This window comes from Aulonocara stuartgranti, assembly GCF_965226115.1.
Source record: "Aulonocara stuartgranti genome assembly, chromosome: 20".
Lineage (NCBI taxonomy): Eukaryota > Metazoa > Chordata > Actinopteri > Cichliformes > Cichlidae > Aulonocara > Aulonocara stuartgranti.
The window spans coordinates 30,149,906-30,168,525 of NC_138956.1; the positions used below are offsets into that span (position 1 = coordinate 30,149,906).

General features: G+C 41.3%; 1 protein-coding gene across 1 annotated transcript; it reads left to right on the forward strand.

Moving 5' to 3' along the window:
- Positions 1-312: 312 nt before the first annotated feature.
- On the forward strand, positions 313-12,553 carry LOC309696994 (uncharacterized protein). Its single transcript, XM_082518583.1, has 5 exons — positions 313-329; positions 3,601-3,697; positions 4,128-4,172; positions 9,840-9,854; positions 11,970-12,553. Exons 3-5 carry the CDS (start codon positions 4,166-4,168, stop codon positions 12,461-12,463), a joined length of 516 nt encoding a protein of 171 aa, XP_082374709.1. The 5' UTR covers positions 313-329; positions 3,601-3,697; positions 4,128-4,165; the 3' UTR covers positions 12,464-12,553.
- The last annotated feature ends 6,067 nt before the right edge of the window (positions 12,554-18,620 follow it).

Below are 18,620 nucleotides of genomic sequence, written 5' to 3' on the forward strand. Positions count from 1 at the left end.
AAAGTAATTGGACAAATTAAATAACTGAAAATATAGTGTTCATTTAGAATACTTGCTTGAAATCCCTTTGCTGCAATGACAGCCTGAAGTCTTGAGCTCACGGAAATCACCACATGCTGAGTTTCCCCCTTTTTCATGTTGTGGCAGGTCTTTACTGCAGCAGCTTTCAGCTACTGTTTTTTTTAACAGGCCTCGTTAAACGGCTCGCTTTTTGTTAACATTCAAGTTTTGTTCCCTGTTCCTTGGAGTCTGTGTTTTGGGTCCTTTTCTTCAATCCTACAGTCTGCCTCTGCCAGACTGTGACAGAACGTCCTGACCACGCTTTTATGGTAACCCTCTATAACTCTTCCTTACTTTGCTTCCTTTCCTGTGAAGGTGGGGGTTAGCTGTTTTCCTGCACCATGCCATAGTTCTTCATACATATTCTAACAGTACTTTCTATTTGTGCTCTACGCCCTAGAAACTGCCATATCATAATATTGCGAGCAATCACAAACTATAGCCTCCTTAAATAATGTATAGGGTGGGCCATTTATATGGACACACCGTAATAACATGGGAATGGTTGGTGATATTAAAGTCCTGTCAGAAGAAATGCCAGCACAGGCATCCAGTATCCATAGTTTCAGGTGCTGCACCTCTCATATCTTCACACCATAGACAATTGCCTTCAGATGACCCCAAAGATAAAAGTCTAAGGGGGTCAGATCAGGAGACCTTGGGGGCCATTCAACTGGCCCACGACGACCAATCCACTTTCCAGGAAACTGTTCATCTAGGAATACTCGGACCTGGCACCCATAATGTGGTGGTCCACCATCTTGCTGGAAAAACTCAGGGAACGTGCCAGCTTCAGTGCATAAAGAGGGAAACACATCATCATGTAGCAATTTCAAATATCCAGTGGCCTTGAGGTTTCCATTGATGAAGAATGGACCCACTATCATTGTACCCCATATACCACACCAAACCATCACTTTTGTTGTTCCAACAGTCTTGGAGGGATCCATCCAATGTGGGTTAGTGTCAGACCAATAGCGGTGGTTTTGTTTGTTAACGTCACCATTCACATAAAGGTTTGCCTCATCACTGAACAAAATCTTCTGGGTGAACTGAGGGTCCTGTTCCGAATTTTTGTTTGACCCATTCTGCAAATTCTGTGCGCCGATCTGGGTCATCCTCGTTGAGATGCTGCAGTAGCTGGAGTTTGTAAGGGTGCCATTTGTGAGTAGCTAATATCTGCCGAAGGGATGTTCGACTAATGCCACTCTCCAGTGACATGCGGCGAGTTCTACGCTGTGGGCTCTTGCTGAATGAAGCTAGGACAGCCACTGATGTTTCTTCATTAGTGACAGTTTTCTTGCGTCCACATTTTGGCAAATCCAACACTGAACCAATTTACTTTCCCTGGAACAGTCTCTCACTTTCGTTCTCTAAACCTAAAAGAGAATTATGGATTTGATCAACTGGTCTCTGAGTGCTATTGACACCCTTTTCTCAACGAGAAGTCGGGGCTCGGGAGAGCCTGAGTGCCCTGGAGGGACTTTCTCTGCCGGTTACACGATGGACGGGTGGCAGAACTGGAGGACCGTGTGCCTGGCGGGACTGTCGATCGAGGACGCTGAAGATATCTACCTATTCGGAACCATGATAACAGGGTTCATGCTGATCGGCGTTGGCTTAGCCCTGGTTTATCAGAGAAATAAGAAAGCGGAACCGGCTGTTCAAACCCCCACAAGGCTGCCCGCTGGATTCGAAGCGACGGGACGAGGTGCGACCTCTCACAACGAACGTAATATGGTCAACACCTTGGAGACGCTTACAGCTGCTGTGAAGGCTCAAAACAACACCATTGAGCGTATGAGGGGAAACATCAGAGAGAGGCCTGCTCAAAATGAGACCCTTGAGCGACAGTTGGAAAACATCGCGGAACGGATCACTGTAGTTGTGAGGTCTCAGAATCAAAAGACTGACAACACCACGGAACAGAAGTTTGATACCATCATGGGGAGGCTCGCAGCTCTTCAACGGGAGATCGAGAGACCAGCCTCGGAGTGCTAGAATTCGAGCTGCTCACAAAGGAGAAATCAACAATATTCAACATTTGGACACCACGGCCCCAGCTGCAGGCCCAAGGCTGGAGCCCACCAAAACAACTCCCTGATAACGACTGTGTGATGACTATTCTTCCCGCCCCATGAAGGACACCTGGATTGGCTGGAGGACTGTTTACTTAGCCTGATAGGCCGAAGGACACTGTCTCAGCTAAACTATGGACACGCACACACACACACTTACACTGATAAGCACTCACTCATCCCCCTCCCTTTCCAACGCCTTCGATGCTTGTGCCCTACCGGGGATGATAGCAGTCAACTGGACCAGCACAGATGCTGCAGGACCGGATGCGCTGTCTACGCCGGCTCTCGCTTACCCTTTACCCGCCCTGTTGCTTGTCTCGTGTTTCTATGGTGTATTGATAGTCATGTGCTTTTGTGCTGAGGTGATTTTTCTTTTATCAAACTGTTCTCCCACTAGGAGCTCAGTCTGAGTGGAGTTTTTTTTTCTCCTCCTCTTACCTCATGTAGTGTATTTTCGTTGTTTTTTTCCTATCAGCCTACCTTCTGACATGTCTGCCCAATGTGATGTTTGTGTAAAGTTGGTCAGAAGGTTCCTTTGTGAGTGCGCATGCGCCATTAGCGTGCTGCCTGCTGTAACCCCTAATTTCCCTCGGGATGAATAAAGTATTCTGATTCTGATTCTGATTCTGAACCAGTTTCACGAAAATTAGCAAGCAGTTTGCTAACTGTAGCATGGGAGATGGGTGGTCTCGTAGGGTGTCTTGCATTGAAATCTGCTGCAATGACCCGGTTACTGCGTTTACCAGATATCAACACAATTTCAATCCGCTCCTCACGTGTTAACCTCTTCGACATGTCAATGGCTGTGAACAAAGAGAAACTTGTAAATAACTCATGAAAGAATAAAGTTACGTTGAAACCAAACACACCATTGTTTTTCTTGTGACATTACCAATAAGTTTGATGTGTCACATGGCCCTCTTCCTATTGAAAAAACAAAAACAAAAATTGGATCCAAGATGGCCGACTTCTAAATGGCCACCATGGTCATCACCCATCTTGAGGAGTTTGCCCCCTCACATATACTAATGTGCCACAAACAGGACTTTAATATCGCCAACATTCCCATTTTATTACAGTGTATCCATATAAATGGCCCACCCTGTATATTAAGGAATTACTTTTTTTTTTTTTTAAATAAACGTCGATTCTTGTCTACTGTGCAGATATCTAAAAACAATCAAGTTATTTGAACTTGAAGCCAAACAGCAACACTGTAAAATCTAGAGCAGATTTTCGTTACTTGAATATTCTCACTTTGACAACTTTAGCTTATCGTACAGTACAGATATCTGGGGTGGTTTTGATCCCTCCCTGTTCATATTTCCTGCCTTCACAGTGCAAGCTGGAACAAGTGCTCCCCCACAATAACAGTCTATGCCGCTTTTAGTTTAACTTCTGCATTTTAACAGAATCTTGTGAGTCACTTGTAAACACCCCCCCCCCCCCCCCTCCCAAGGCCTCCACCCTCCTGCTCTGCTATTTATTCCTCTCACCCTCAGTGCTTAGAGCAAAGGCGTGCAAACATTTCCTGTAACCCAAGCGACATTATTCAAGTAAGTAATCATCGGATTATTATCTGATTCTTACATTCTACAGTCCATATCAAATGTTGTAGTATATATTAATCTATGATATTTTAATTGACCTGTTCTTGCAAGTTATTGTTTTAATGAGAAAACTTAACCCTTTCTCACAGATGATGACACATAATCTATTATCAGTGTGTAACTGATAATTTTCTATATTAATTTTTTACAGCAGCTCTCCCAGTTTTCTTAACAATAACTGACCAAAAGATGCCTCGCAGGCAAACTTTTTTTTTTCCAGGCTTTTCCAAGAAACAGATTAACTTATTAACTTACTCGTACTTTGTTCTGAAAAACAAATCAAAACAATAAAAAAAAAAATACTGCATGTTTAAGCACCTTTGTGTTTAAATGTTTATATATTCAAGTATTTCAGAAGTAACTTTTTTCTTTCCAGGACATATCCAAACAAGAAGCAGCTCAACAGCAGCAAATATGGGAGGTAGGTTTCACCCACAGGCTTCTAACATAATTTTAAGGGTGTAATTTAACCAAAGTTACTAATTTCTCCCAACAATGAAAAAGTACGTGTGATGCAGTGTTGCCAAATTATTATAGGGTAAGGTTTGATAGACTAAACCCTTAAACACAAAACTTCAAAAACCTAGAGAGTGAGTAAGACTGCTAACTGTATCGTTCAGCAATAAACTTATCTACAAATGTGTTAGAAAAGAAACTGCAAACTATAAAAGGAATCTGGATTTAAATAGAACATAGTAGTGTTGGAATAAGTGCAGGAAACACTAGTATTAGGTGTCTATGGAACAAATCTCCTTCAACGTTCAAATGACCAAAGTGAGGACTACAGGCGTTTCTCTCAGTTGGTTGTGTTCAGGGAAAAAGCAGCTAAATACGCTGAGACTTCTCCACATTTGTTAGTGAGTTAACTCTGGATATCTGTAGGTTTTGTCAAACTTGGAGTGAACAAAAGCAGAAAAACAGTAAAAGATGCAGACAGTGAAAGTCTGGTTTATTTTATAAGATAAGATAAGATAAGATAAGATAAGATAGAACTTTATTAATCCCTCGGGTGGGTTCCTCTGGGAAATTCGACTTCCAAAAAAAAGCACAGCAACGACCGAAGTTACAGTTACAGAATTGTTATATATATATATATATATATATACACACACACACACACACACACACACACACACACACACACACACACATATATAAATACAGAGACAAATATAAATAAAATATACAAAGGGGATAAATAGAATAAATAGGAATAAAAAATAAAAATACAAGTGAATTGCACATTTCAAGTATTGAGTCTATTGCACTGTTGACTATTATGAACACAATAATACTATTATAACACTATTATGACATTATGAACACAATGAAACATTTTACAGTCCACAGAGCAAAGTAGCATACATGATAAATAGATACACATAACACGGTCAGTGAGAAGTAAAACTCATCGTCTTACCACGTGTTATATTCTGTAAACTTAAAATAAACCACAGAAATTAGTGTTTAGTGTTTTAAAGTCATTATTAAAAAACATGAGTCAACATTACTGAAGTGACACTTTAACGATGCTTCATATCACAGTCTTTATGATGATAAAACATATTCTCTCGTTAGCACATGTCTGCGCTGACACTTGTCATGAAAATGTCCTGAGCCAGGGTTCAAGCTTCCTCTTCAATTACCATTAATCATTAATAGGACGCACAAAAGATTTGTCGCATTATCCCCATAAACAACATGCTTTTATAGAAATCATTGTGACACAAATATTTAGATTCTTGTTTCACAATGTGCCTGAACTCAAAATCTTTAGAGTTTCATATTTATAAAGTATCGCAAAGAATACATTTATACCATTGTATGAGCTACACTTCTTGTAAAAAATAAACTGATTGGTAATGCGTTTGAGAAAACCTCCTGCTGTGACCTTCCTTCTGTGAGGGCACACACACTCACACAGAGAGAGAGGGGGGAGATCATTAATACAACGGCTTGGAACCGGTTTTTGGATTTTCACTTGTTGTTGGCTTTAATATGAACAGTCACATAAAATTCATTCCAATTTTTTGCCTTTGCTTCAATTAAGATGTTTCTTTAAATCTACAACAGCTTCCTTTTCGAAAAGTTTACTGACATAGTAAGGAAGTAGCTAGGGAACTCAGTAAGTATGAGCAACAATAGCTTAGGGAAAGTTTCTACAATAAAGAGGATTTCATCATCTGCGGTTCGTCAACAAGTGTCGTATTAAAAACAATTCAGCAGACTCTCAGAGTGCAGATACAAACTGTTTTCAGCTGTAGAGGTAGAGATACACTTCATGTACTTATCAACATACAGTTTAGGGGCTTGCATTAGAGTGCTTTGGTGCTTGGGCCTCTTTTATTTAGCATAGTTATACCATTGTGAATTTATCATATCAGCTATCATATGTTTGACATGCAACTAAAAATTCGAAAATATATTTTTTTTAAATCAGTAACTTTGCAAATTTAGAGGAAATGTTTTCGGACAACATATGTGTCACATTTTAAACAGGGTTTGAATAATCAGCGCTGACATACAGACATTTATGCGCTGGGTATAACAGACATGCTTACCTTGTGAAAGGCCCTCGGATTTCTTGGAGCAGAGAAACACACTGTATTGTTGCTTTTCTCTATTGTATAAGCAGCGCCCGACTGTCAGAAACGCTCTGTGTGGGTAGCAAAGTCGGCTCCAACGCACATCCAGGAATCCGTGTGAAAGAAAGGTGTCGCTGCAGCTAGGCTCTCAGGATAGTGAGGCTTTTATTTATATTTGCATTCTGGTGTGTTAAAACTAGCAGCCTCTGTGTCCCGCTTGGATCCTCATTCCGAAAATTCAGATATTTAAATAAAATGGTGAATTGGCTAGTGATGAGGAGCCACTTAGATCCGTAAAATGAGGTTTGATTAAGTTGAACTCTTATGAACAGCTATGAATTCTACCTCTCTGCTGATGTGTTCCAAACAATCGATGTTTTTTACATGGCCAAATTGTGTGCTAACTACCTCCCACCGCTGTGTCTGAGATCTGAAAAAATAAAAAGTTAAAACGATATACCTTGCGGCAGTTGTGAAGTGCTGAGGAAAATACTGTGTGTCTGATGGGGTGTTTTTATATAGGTGGACTTGGTTTCAGTTGGGCTCTGAGATGCAGATATAAAGAGCAGGTTGTAAAGAGAAAGGTGGAAAAACTATGGTGGTTCAGTTAGTCAGTAGGAGGTGTAATTGTCTGCCTGTAGAGATAAAGGTGTGGGGTGTAAGAAAATGTGAAAAACCTTTGGAGGTTCAGTTGGACATGGTTTCAGTTGACGTCTGACATGATAAGATAAGATAATGGAACTGTTTGTAATTAAAAAATGTGGAAACTATGGAACTACAGTTGGGATGTGTGTGCTGGGATGGTCTTGATAAGGGAGCCTCTTTTATTGTTTTATGACTTCTTTTGCTGACTGTTGGGGCCCTACCTGTAACCCACTCTGTCTAACTGTTACAGAGTGTGACTAGGTGTGAATATGTGGTTTTAGAAGTATCACAAGAAAAGTTTATTTCTAAAGGAATACCTGTTGTTGTTTGTGGTACTCTATTTAAAACTATTAGCCTCTGTGTCTTTTCGGAGCGCTAAAGAAAAAAGTAAAATGCCCCTAAAGTAGTTAAATCATCTATGTGTAATCAACAAGTCTTACTGTTGCAGTGTGTTTGTGACTAGTAGATAATTATAGGGCTAGTTGCATTAAAGGAACATTGGGGTTGATACAGTGCTAGTGTGACTAGGTGTGAATATGTGCTTTTAGAAGTATCACAGTTTATTTCTAAAGGGATACATGTTGTTTGTGGTATTCTGTTTAAAAGCTATTAGCCTGTGCAAAAAAAAAGTGCCATTATATTAGGGAAAGGGGAAGTTGTGAGGGGGGAAAGGGGAAGTGTGGGTGTGGGCGGTGAAGGGGGAGGCAAAATAAAGTACCATTATATTACTACTCTTTTGTGTTGTTAACATGTTTAATGTTATGTATTTTCTTCTATTTAATCTCAAAAAGATCCTAAAACAGTCAGTGATCACTGTTGACCTCCCTCGGCTTTTATTACCGCTAATCATTTATTTAAGCTCAGTTTTTAAAACCTTGGGATGTAACTACAACCCAGCCCATGCATCAGTATATGAATGACTAACCTCGTATTGTGGATGGATTATCTCAGTTGTTCTCCTGGCTGAAGTTTGGTCCTTTTACAGCATCCTGCCATGCGATTACATTTGTTCCTGACCACTGAGAACACTCACGTTAACTTTTATCGAGTGGAAAAAAAGTTAGCTTGTTTATATTATGCTAACATAGCTGTGTCGCTAGCGGTCATGTAGCACATCATTATATACCAGCTAGCCAAACTTCAGTAACCCTACAAACGTCACTGCTGTTTAGCTTTCTGTCATTTATGTTGGAAGTGATAACAGAGCTGTACGTTTTAATTTGTTTCCAAAACCCCGCAGTCAGGACATGCTATATTGTATTTAGATAGAAGCTAGCAAGCTAACTTCCTGCTAACTTCTAACTCCGTTAAATGTCATAAATTCCGTTTTCATGGATGCCTGGATGTTAAACTCAATTGTTACACCTGTTAGAGCAGAACGCTGATCATTTTATTAAAGATGAAAGACTTTAGACAGTTTTCAACTCTCAGTAATGCCATAGTGATCGTTTGATATATGGACCTGCAGCGGAGTTTAGGTCCAGACACGGCTAGTGACGTCAGACTTTACAACTGGATACATCTTGTCACAGAGCTTTACTCTGTTTCACTATTTATTTGAGTGCTATGAAACTTTAATAAGGACAAAGCTGTTTTGTAAATTTATTAATAAAAATGTATTGATCACAAAAAACAAACAAACTGTACCTTCCATCTACTAAACCAATTCAAACTATTTAAATAAAAAGACGACTGCTAAACATGGAGTAAAAAACACCTTCAGCTGCACAACGTTGTTAATTCTCACCTACTGTACTAATTTCCTTTTCTTGCTTTCTCTTTGATAGGTTTGTGTCTCAAAATTGAACTGAAAGCCTTCTAACTGCCACTAGCTCAAATTACTGACACACCCTTTTCCTGTTGGGTGTCTTATCATTTGTTTCACATCTTCGAGCTATCTTTCAGTCCTTATTTGGTCCTTATATCCTTCTGATCATTATTCCTCTTAGCCACAGTGGACACACCATAGGAGCATTTCTTATAACCCAAGCAAATTCAAGTAATTGAAGTAAGTAAACATGGGATTATTGAAATATGGGATACATACACCATGCATTAATTATCAGGGTGCTGAGATGTTGACCCAGCATTTTGAGTGTTTTTTTGTTTTTTTTTTTGTATTTTTTATTTCTTTTTGCTGTTTGGGGTAAATTTTTAAGATCTAGTGTTTACAGTTAGTATGGAGTTCAGTCCTGGTTAGATTTTAAGTGTAGTTATTCTTATGATCTGTGTTTTCTTGTTGATGTCTCATTCCCCATTTCCTGTATGAATCTTTCATGTCCTCTGCTTATGTCTCGTAAGTTATGCCTGTCTCCCTCTGTCTAAAAAATACAATATGTAAACTCTGTCGGTTTACATATTCCCCTCATGTTATTACTCCGAGTCTCCCCTGTCAGTATTTTGTTTTGTGTATGTTCTACCGAGTCCGCCATGTGTGTCTCCTCCGTTGTTGTGTGACTTAGCCTGTGCCTTAATATTTCCTGTTTTAATTTGATTTTGTGGTTGTGTGCTTATATTGTGTCTGTCCTTTGTCAGGTTCTCTGGATCTCTCGTTTTGTGGTCCAGTTATATATATATATATATATATATATATATATATATATATATATATATATATATATATACACACATGTGTATATATATATGTGTGTGTGTGTGTGTGTGTGTGTGTGTGTGTGTGTGTGTGTGTGTGTGTATGGAACGCCAGGACTGCCATAATATATATATGGACCTGACCGTATTTACATATAAATTTGTTGGGATTGTTTGAGGTTAGATCAGGCAAAGCATGAATCTGACGAGCTTTTGGAATTTTGAAAATACAATATTTAAGCTAATGAAATTTCTCTTTTTTTCAGATATGGATGCTGAGGGTAAGTAATGTAATGTGGCAGTGCAACAGCATTTTGAGAATATCTTTTAAAACTAAAATAGTGATAAGGTTGAGGGTGAGGAGGAAGAGAAGAGAGAAAATAGGACTAGAGAGACACAAGAAGAAAACACAAAGTACAGAAGCTGTTTCAGAGGAGTACAAGTTACATGTATAACGTGTACAAGGTATAATTACATTAATTATACCCATACAAGAATAGTACTTCAATGAAATACTTAAGTAAATAACCTACTAGAGTACTTGTTTTTTTATTATTATTATTATTATTTAATTAATATTAATATGGGTTAGCACAGTGGCACTGTTGCCTCACAGCAAGAAGGTCGTGAGTTCGACTCCACCAGCGGGGTCTTTCTGTGTGGAGTTTTCATGTTTACCTAGCATTTGTGTGGGTTCTCACTGGGTACTCCAGTTTCCTCCCACAGTCCAAAGACATGGAGTTAGTGGGGTTAGGTTAGACAGGCGTAGGGCCATGCAAAGATGTTTGAAGGGGCGGGGTCTCAAAGTTAAAAAAGGGGCACATAGAACCAGGCTGAATAACAACAACCGATGACACGAAGTACCATCATGTGGTGGCCTTGCTGGATCCGCTGTCCACTCGTCGTGTGATGACCCTCATCCGGGATCCCCCCACCCAAGGGAACAACCAATCAATGAGTCGGTGGCCCCTGGGAGATTTGGTGGGGACGCGGGAGATGCCATCGGATGCCGAAGCTCCTAGTAGCCGGGAGAATGTGATCCGGTTCTTCTGTGAGTGAGTGGTAATCCTTCGCGGCCAGCAGCAGGAAGTTGGCAAGGCCAGCTGGCATTAGAGCCAGCAACTGTTGAAGGAAGAGGTGAGTGAAGAGGAATCCGCCATTATCCATTCCTGGCAAGGACAGCATGCTCTCCATGAACTCGAGAGCGGTACCATCACCCAGGCCTGAGTGAGAGAGGAGTTTCTCAGCCCGCTCTGCATCAGAGAGGGAGTAGTGCCGCAGCAGTGCCTTCAGAGTGGTGTATTTACCTTGGGTTCAAGGTTCAAGGTTCTTTATTTGTCACATGCATAGTTATACAAGTATAACACACAGTGAAATGTAGCCTGACACGCTCCTCAACATGTGCAAAGAAATTGGGGGGGGGGGGGGTGTAGAGGAAGAACATTATATATATATATATATAGTATATACATTGGGCGAATGTGCAGTAGTAGCAGCAAGCAGGTGAATTCTGTACATTAATATGAATAGACATCTGACTATTTTACAGGATAGACAATATAAACATGTTTAAAATTAAAGGAATTTGAAATGTACATTGTGCCTTGGTTTAGTGTCTGGAAGAGTCCTGTCTCAGTCAATTATAGATGATGTGAGCGGGCGGGTGTGTGTGTTTAGGGCACGGATGGCTTGGGGATAGAAGCTCCTCTTGAGTCTCTCTGTCCTTGCCCGGAAGATGCGGAACCTTCTACCAGATTGCAGAAGTTGGAACAGTTTGTTGCCAGGATGGGACGGGTCCTTCAGTATCTGCGCTGCTCTAGTCCGGCATCTCCTGGTGTAGGTGTCCTGAAGCGGGGGGAGAGCAATCCTGCAGCAGCGTTCTGCTGTACGGATCACTCTCTGGAGAGCTTTTTGGTCCTTCACACAGCTGAAGGATGGGGGTGGGGGTATCTCCGGGTGGGGGTATCCCGGAGTAGGGTCATCACACGGCAGGTGGACAGCGGATCCAGCAAGGCCACCACATGATGGTATTTTGTGTCATCGGCTGAAACACCCCAAAGAGCAAACTGAGCTTCGACTTGCACAAACCGCGAAGGAGGGTCGTGAAGCCAAAAATCTGGCCGCTTAACCGCCACAGCAAAAATGAAAACATACAGCTCTGCTATCACTTCCAGCATAAATGAAGACAGAAAACTAAACAGCAGTGACGTATGTAGGGTTGCTGAAGTTGGGCTAGCTGGTATATAATGATGTGCTATGTGGTGGCTAGCTACACAGCTATGGTTAGCATAACATAAACACAGTGCTGCCAGTGTCCGGCAGCCTCGCCTCTATCAGTTGGGTTATTTGGCAGACTGGAGGTGATCGACACTTTTCTCTTTTCTCTTTATTTGCAGCACATGCAGTTCTGCAAGGAGGTGGAGAAATTACTACTGATTTGGCTGGGTTAGTGGGGATGATCGACACCTTTGATCGGCCCGGTAAAGCTTTTGCTGCTGGTACCTACGCAGGAGCAGATGCATTTGCAGATGGATTTGAGGACAAACCTGGAAAGCGTGTTCCAAAGGCAGGAGTGTATGCTGCTGCAGGAGTGGGCTACGCTCGTGCTGAGTGGAGCGTTTTTGACGCGGAAGCCAAAGGTCCAAATGCCAGTGCAGGAGCCGGAGCTTCTCTATCTTCTCTCAGTGCACGAGCTTTTGCCAGAGCAGAAGTAGCCAGTGCTTCAGCCTCTGCTGGTCCATTGAAAGCTAAAGTCGGCCTGGCAGTAGATACAGGAGTTGGAATTGGTGCCAGGGGTCTAGAAGCACAAGTTCTAGGAACTGGTTTCACTATTGGTCCTACACTGAGGATTTCCCTGTTAGGCAACGGTTTTGAACTTAACCTTGTATAGATGTCGGCTTTATACTAAGAAACTGTCGTGTTTTTATGGTTTCTTGGTGACACTGATTACAAACTAATAAATAAATACAATAACTATTTATTCATTGATTGAGTGATTGATTAAGTGATGACACTGTGCAAGAGAGAAACATTATTTTGTGTAATTAATTGTCCTCCTTTCCTCACTGTTTTGCATATTCAACCTGTATGCCTCTTTTATATGTTGAAATCACTTCTAACGGATACACCTGTGTGTCATCTGACAGGAGTCGCTTCGCCACATACAACCTGATCGGAAGGTTGGTGGATTGATCCCTTGCTGCTCTAGTCTCCATGCAACTTGGGCAATATACTAACCCCAAGTTGCTCTCCATGCATACATTTGAGTATGAATTTCTGTGATTAGTAGCTAGTAAGCCCTTAAGTATAGAAGAAAGTGCTTGGATGAATGGGTGTGAATGAAACAGGTATACATGTATAAAGTGCTTTGAGTGCTCTGGGAGAGAAGAAAAGTGCTACGTACGAATCAATCCATTTACCCCCTTCCCCCTCTCCTCTTCATTTGTCTTTGACCAAGAGTTAACAATAATCCTGGACCAAGATTATTGTTACCCTAGACCCAGATCAATCCAGTATGGAAATCTTATTTTTGATGATCTGCATGTTTGATTTGGTGAATGCTGTTTTAATGCTGGACACCGTTCCTCGTGCAACCGTCTACATATATACAGGCTTGGGACCAGCCTAATGTGACCTTAAAACTCATTACAGTTGAAGAAACTTTTGTCGCGGGGTCCTGAAGAAATGCAGGCGTAGTCAGGAAGCGTTCAGTGTGGATAGTTTATTCTGCCGGCATCCCAGGTGCACAAAAGATTATTTACAAAGAAAATAAACAACTAACTTAATTCAAAACAAAACAAACATCTATATACAAAACACAAGCAGCTGAGCCAGTCTTCAAGTTACCCTCACTGTAACATCTCACAGAAAGCCCAGGTAGGCCCTGACGGCCTCCCTTTATATCCCATTGCCCCTCCCACTAGGCATAATAGTCATCCCTTTATCATTTCTTTCCCCAAAACACTCATTTTTCCTCAGCTTATTTCCAGCTGTATTCCTACAATACATATATGTATACACAAATTTATGGCCACTTCCAGACAGCCTAAAGTGTTTCACAGTAACAAAAAAAACACAAACAAAAATAATGCAGTTCACGTGACCTTTCCAAGCGCATGCGAACCCACTATTTGAACCCCAGAACACCATACCATTATGGCATTATTTTTGTGCCACTATTCTGAGCGCACGTAAAAAAAAATTGAGCGCACGTAAAAAAAAATTTTGCAGGTGCAAGTGTTGCATTTTGAGGAGAAATTTTATTTTGAGCGAAGAAAAGCTAAATTTGAGTGAACAAAATTCATTGCTGCATGCAAAAGATGTATTTCAGTGTTTGCTATTATCCACACACACACACACACTAGCAGCCCCTCTCGCTCAGTTTTTGCATTTGTGCTTGCTCGCAATGTGTTGCTTGCGCTCTCAACATTTCTGCCCGTCTGCGTCAACTCTTTCTGTATATTTGTGCCACAAAACCAGCCAATCACAGACTTGGATGCAAAAAAATCTGATTGGCTGTTTTGATCTCCAATCAGCTCGAAATGACGAAATGCAATATCCCAGAATCCATTTCATCCAAAACTCAAACGAGGCAGTGGCGGAAGAACACAGAGTGGCGGAGTTTGAAATATTACTCTTTCTGGGTCAAAAAATAAACTTTTAAGATATTTTCATGCGAGAATGGTGCTGTGTAAACTTAAAATACCTGCTCGATTCATCAAGACATCACATATTTGCATAAGTGCTCTAATGTTTTCGGAGATGCCTGTTACCCACCAGCTGACCGGGTGGTCACTCGGGTTAAACATAATATATAAGGCTGAACTGACAAAAAATCACCGACTACACCACCAGGTATTATAGGAAAAACCATAAAACCTTTGAACTAAAACAAGCTGACCACCAGCTGACCAGGAGGTCAAGGCTCAATAGAGCGTGCGAGCACAGCTAACTCCTGGAGTATGGTTTTCAACCCCCCTGCGGTATTTTGCTACTCAGGTTAGTTAGTTATGGCTACGATTGAAAATACCCCCCACACCCCACCCCTAATGGTTGCACCTCCCGAAACTTTTGTCTGGGCTCTTATCTCATTTTTTTATTTGAAACAATCAACAGAGAATTTCACACATTTCACATATTTTTATAAGGTTTTTAAGGCTGTGGTGTTAGTTTTTTAAGTAACATGAGCCCAGCAGCAGCAGCAGCAACGCTAGGCTAACACTAACTAGCTAGCCATATTATAAACCTCATGCTAAACTAACAGAAGCCACAAAATCAGTTTAAATAATAGTAAACATTTACTCACCAAGTCAGTGTATCAGGTAAAGATCCACAGCAATGACAACAATAATCTCTTGAGCTGTAGCTTCTCCAGGTTTGCTCAACATATTCCGGAAAAAAAATGCTGGCACCGCAAACATGCGGACTGATCTGTGCGAGGGAGGAGGATGGTAGTGACGTGGCATTTTCAAAACACATCTTTCATCCTTCCGCACTGACGAGCAACATTTCCAGTTTACTTCGTTTTTCTAAGTTAAGAAAACTCAAATAAATTGAGCTGATCAGCATTTTTGCATAAAAAGTATAGGTAACTTATTTAAATTGAGTTCTAATAACAAATTGATAAAGATTGAGTTCAGCATACTTTTTAATTAAACACAATATTACATTTTACAGTGTAGGTTAATTGGTAATTCTAAATTACCTGAATGCTAATGGTTGTTTGTCTCTATGTGATAGGCTGGTAAGCTGACCAGGGTGTACCCTGCTGCTTACCCTATCACTTCTTGCCTCAATGACTACCGCCCAGTAGCACTCACCCCCATCATCACTAAGTGCTTAGAGCAGCTGGTCCTAGCACACTTCAAATCCTGTCTCCCCCCCACCCTGGACCCCCACCAATTCACATACCGCCAGAACAGGAGCACAGAGGATGCAGTCTCCATCGCACTGCACTCTGTCCTCTCACACCTGGACAACAACAACACCTACGCCAGAATGCTGTTTATAGACTTCAGTTCAGCATTCAATACAATCCACCCCTCACAACTCACGAGGAAACTGACAGACCTGGACATCAGTTCCCTCATCTGCAAATGGTTACTGGACTTCCTGACCAATCGCCCCCAACATGTCCGGCTGGATAACCACTGTTCATCTACAATCACGATGAACACCGGTGTACCACAAGGCTGTGTGATGAGCCCTTTCCTCTACTCCCTCTTCACCCAGGACTGCAGACCTGCTGATGGTTCCAACACCATCATTAAGTTTGCAGATGACACCACGGTGATTGGCCTCATCAGTGACAATGATGAGGCCGCCTACAGGGAGGAGGTGGATCGTCTGGCTGAGTGGTGCGACACAAACAACCTGCTGCTTAACACCGAGAAGACCAAGGAGCTCATCGTGGACTACAGGAGGAATGCTGACCCACATCCACCCATCCACATTAAGGGGACGGCTGTGGAGCGTGTGAGCAGCTTCAAGTTCCTGGGAGTCCACATCTCCGAGGATCTCACCTGGACGACCAACTGCTCCAAGCTGGTCAAGAAGGCTCACCAGCGCCTCTTCTTCTTGAGGACTCTGAGGAAGAACCACCTGTCCTCAGACATCCTGGTGAACGTCTATCGCTGCACCATCGAGAGCATCCTGACCAACTGTATAACAGTCTGGTATGGGAACTGCTCTGCCTCGGACCGGAAGGTGTTGCAGAGGGTCGTGAAAACTGCCCAGCGCATCGCCGGAGCACCACTTCCTGCCATAAAAGACATCTACAGGAAGCGGTGTCTGAAAAGGGCTGGGAAAATCATCAAAGACCCCAGTCACCCATCACATGGACTCTTCACCCTCCTGCCCTCTGGGAGGCGCCACAGGAGCCTCCGGACTAAGACCACCAGCTTCTTCCCCACAGCCGTCAGACTCCTGAACTCTGCCTCCTGACATCTGACCCACGTTAACACATGAACTGAACATACACACCCCCACAATGGACAACTGTACCCTCAAACACACAATAATAACATGGACTGAACCACCACTCACAACCACTAGCACTTTATATAGCCTCTGTAGAAATTATCCACACCCTCACTTATCTTAACTGCACTACTGTATAGCTCTGTGTAAATAATCATTCTGTACATTCGATAATTTTTAATCCTACAACTGTTTACAACTTGCATAGTTCCCATTTCTGTATAGCTGTATATCCCAGATTCTGTAAAGTTATTTATTTCATATTCTGTATAGTTTTTCATATTTATATCCTGTTCATAGCCTGTACATAGCTTGTACTCACTACAGCCTGTACATACTTATAGTTATAGAATATTCACAACATACTTCATACCGTGTACATTATAACATACCATAATAGACCCATTTCTGTAATATACTTACATATCTATACTATTGCTAATATATATTGTAATATATCTATATCACTAAAGCACTTCTGGATGGATGCAAACTGCATTTCGTTGCCCTGTACCTGTGCATGTGCAATGACAATAAAGTTGAATTCTATTCTAATTCTATTCTATTCTGGGTTATGCCCTTGCAACCCATATAAAGATAGGAGGACGGTAGTCATTGTAGATCCATTCAATTCTTATGTCAAACCAGACTCTAGACTTTGTTGAACATTATGTAATATGAAGACAACATGTAGTATTTAAGTGACCAAGTAGTATTGGGGTAAACGTTATTGAATAGTGTTGAAATAAAATGAAACTTGTTTTATTAGTTTTAAACTTTTAACTTTACGAATGAAGCAAAAATTAAATTATATGCACTGGAAGAAATTTGTTTAACATTTAAACCTATTTTCTGCATATTCCAGCATATAAAATAAAATGTTTTTTGTGTTTACACTCACTCTTTCAAACAAATGCAAGTAACACACAGCAGAAAATAAATAAAATCAAAGGCTCAGCGGTCCTTTTGCTCTATTTTCACCTGTATAGCAGGAGTGGGGCAGGCGGAGGTTTGCCGTGGTGCAGGTGTGTCATAGCGGTCAGTGGAAGGATCTGGGAGTTTCACATTCCCGTGGCAGCGTGTGGGTGCTTGCTCGGAAGTTTAGGGAGTTTTTTTGCTGTAAAAAGAAGTTTTCTTCCCACGCACATCTTTTTACACACATGACTTAAAATAATTGAATGTATTTTTTATAGTTATGTTGCATATTTGCATTTACAGTCATGAAGTATAACACCTTTGCATTCAAGACACTCTTACTATAACATCATAACATCATTCTTGTATAATTACAGAATTTTCCATCCTGTTTAAATGATACTCTATGAATAATTTACACTGTAACATTGTCTTCTATATCCAGTTTTGGTCAGAAGTTTACGTACACTCATCATGGGCATTAATGACAGGGCAATTTGAGGGTTTTGGTGATAAACAACAGTTCAAATGACACATCTTTAATGATTATAAAAACAAACAAAAAAATGATTAAAAGCCCAAAATTGCCACAACATTGATTCTGCTGATGAATGTATGTGTCTTCTGGCCATAACTATATCTCAAATATGATATTTCTCCTTACTTACAGCACATGCAGTTGTGTGAGCAGGTGGAGGAGTTACTGCTAGTGTTAGTGGAGATGATCGATACCTTTGATCGGCCTGGCAGAGCTTTTACTGAGGATACTTTCGCTCGGGATGGAACATTTGCAGATGTTTGCAGTTTAAAGACAAGCCTGAGAGGCATCTTCCCAAAGCCAGAGTATATGCTGAAGCGGGAGTGGGGCACGCCCGTGCTGAATGGAGCGTTTTTGATGCAGAGGACAAAGGACCCAATGCCAGCGCAGGAGCTGAAGCCTCTGTGGCATCTCTTGGTGTAAAAGCCTATGCAAAAACAGTAATAGCCAGTGCTTCAGCCCCTGCTGGTCCAGTCAAAGCTTCAGTTGGTGGGAATCGGTGTAACAGGAGTGGAGGCCAAAGTGCTGGGAACCAGTATCTCCTTTGGTCGAAACTAACAGTCTATGCCACTGTTAGTTTCACTTTTGCATTCTGTTTAAAAGAATCTTGTGAGTC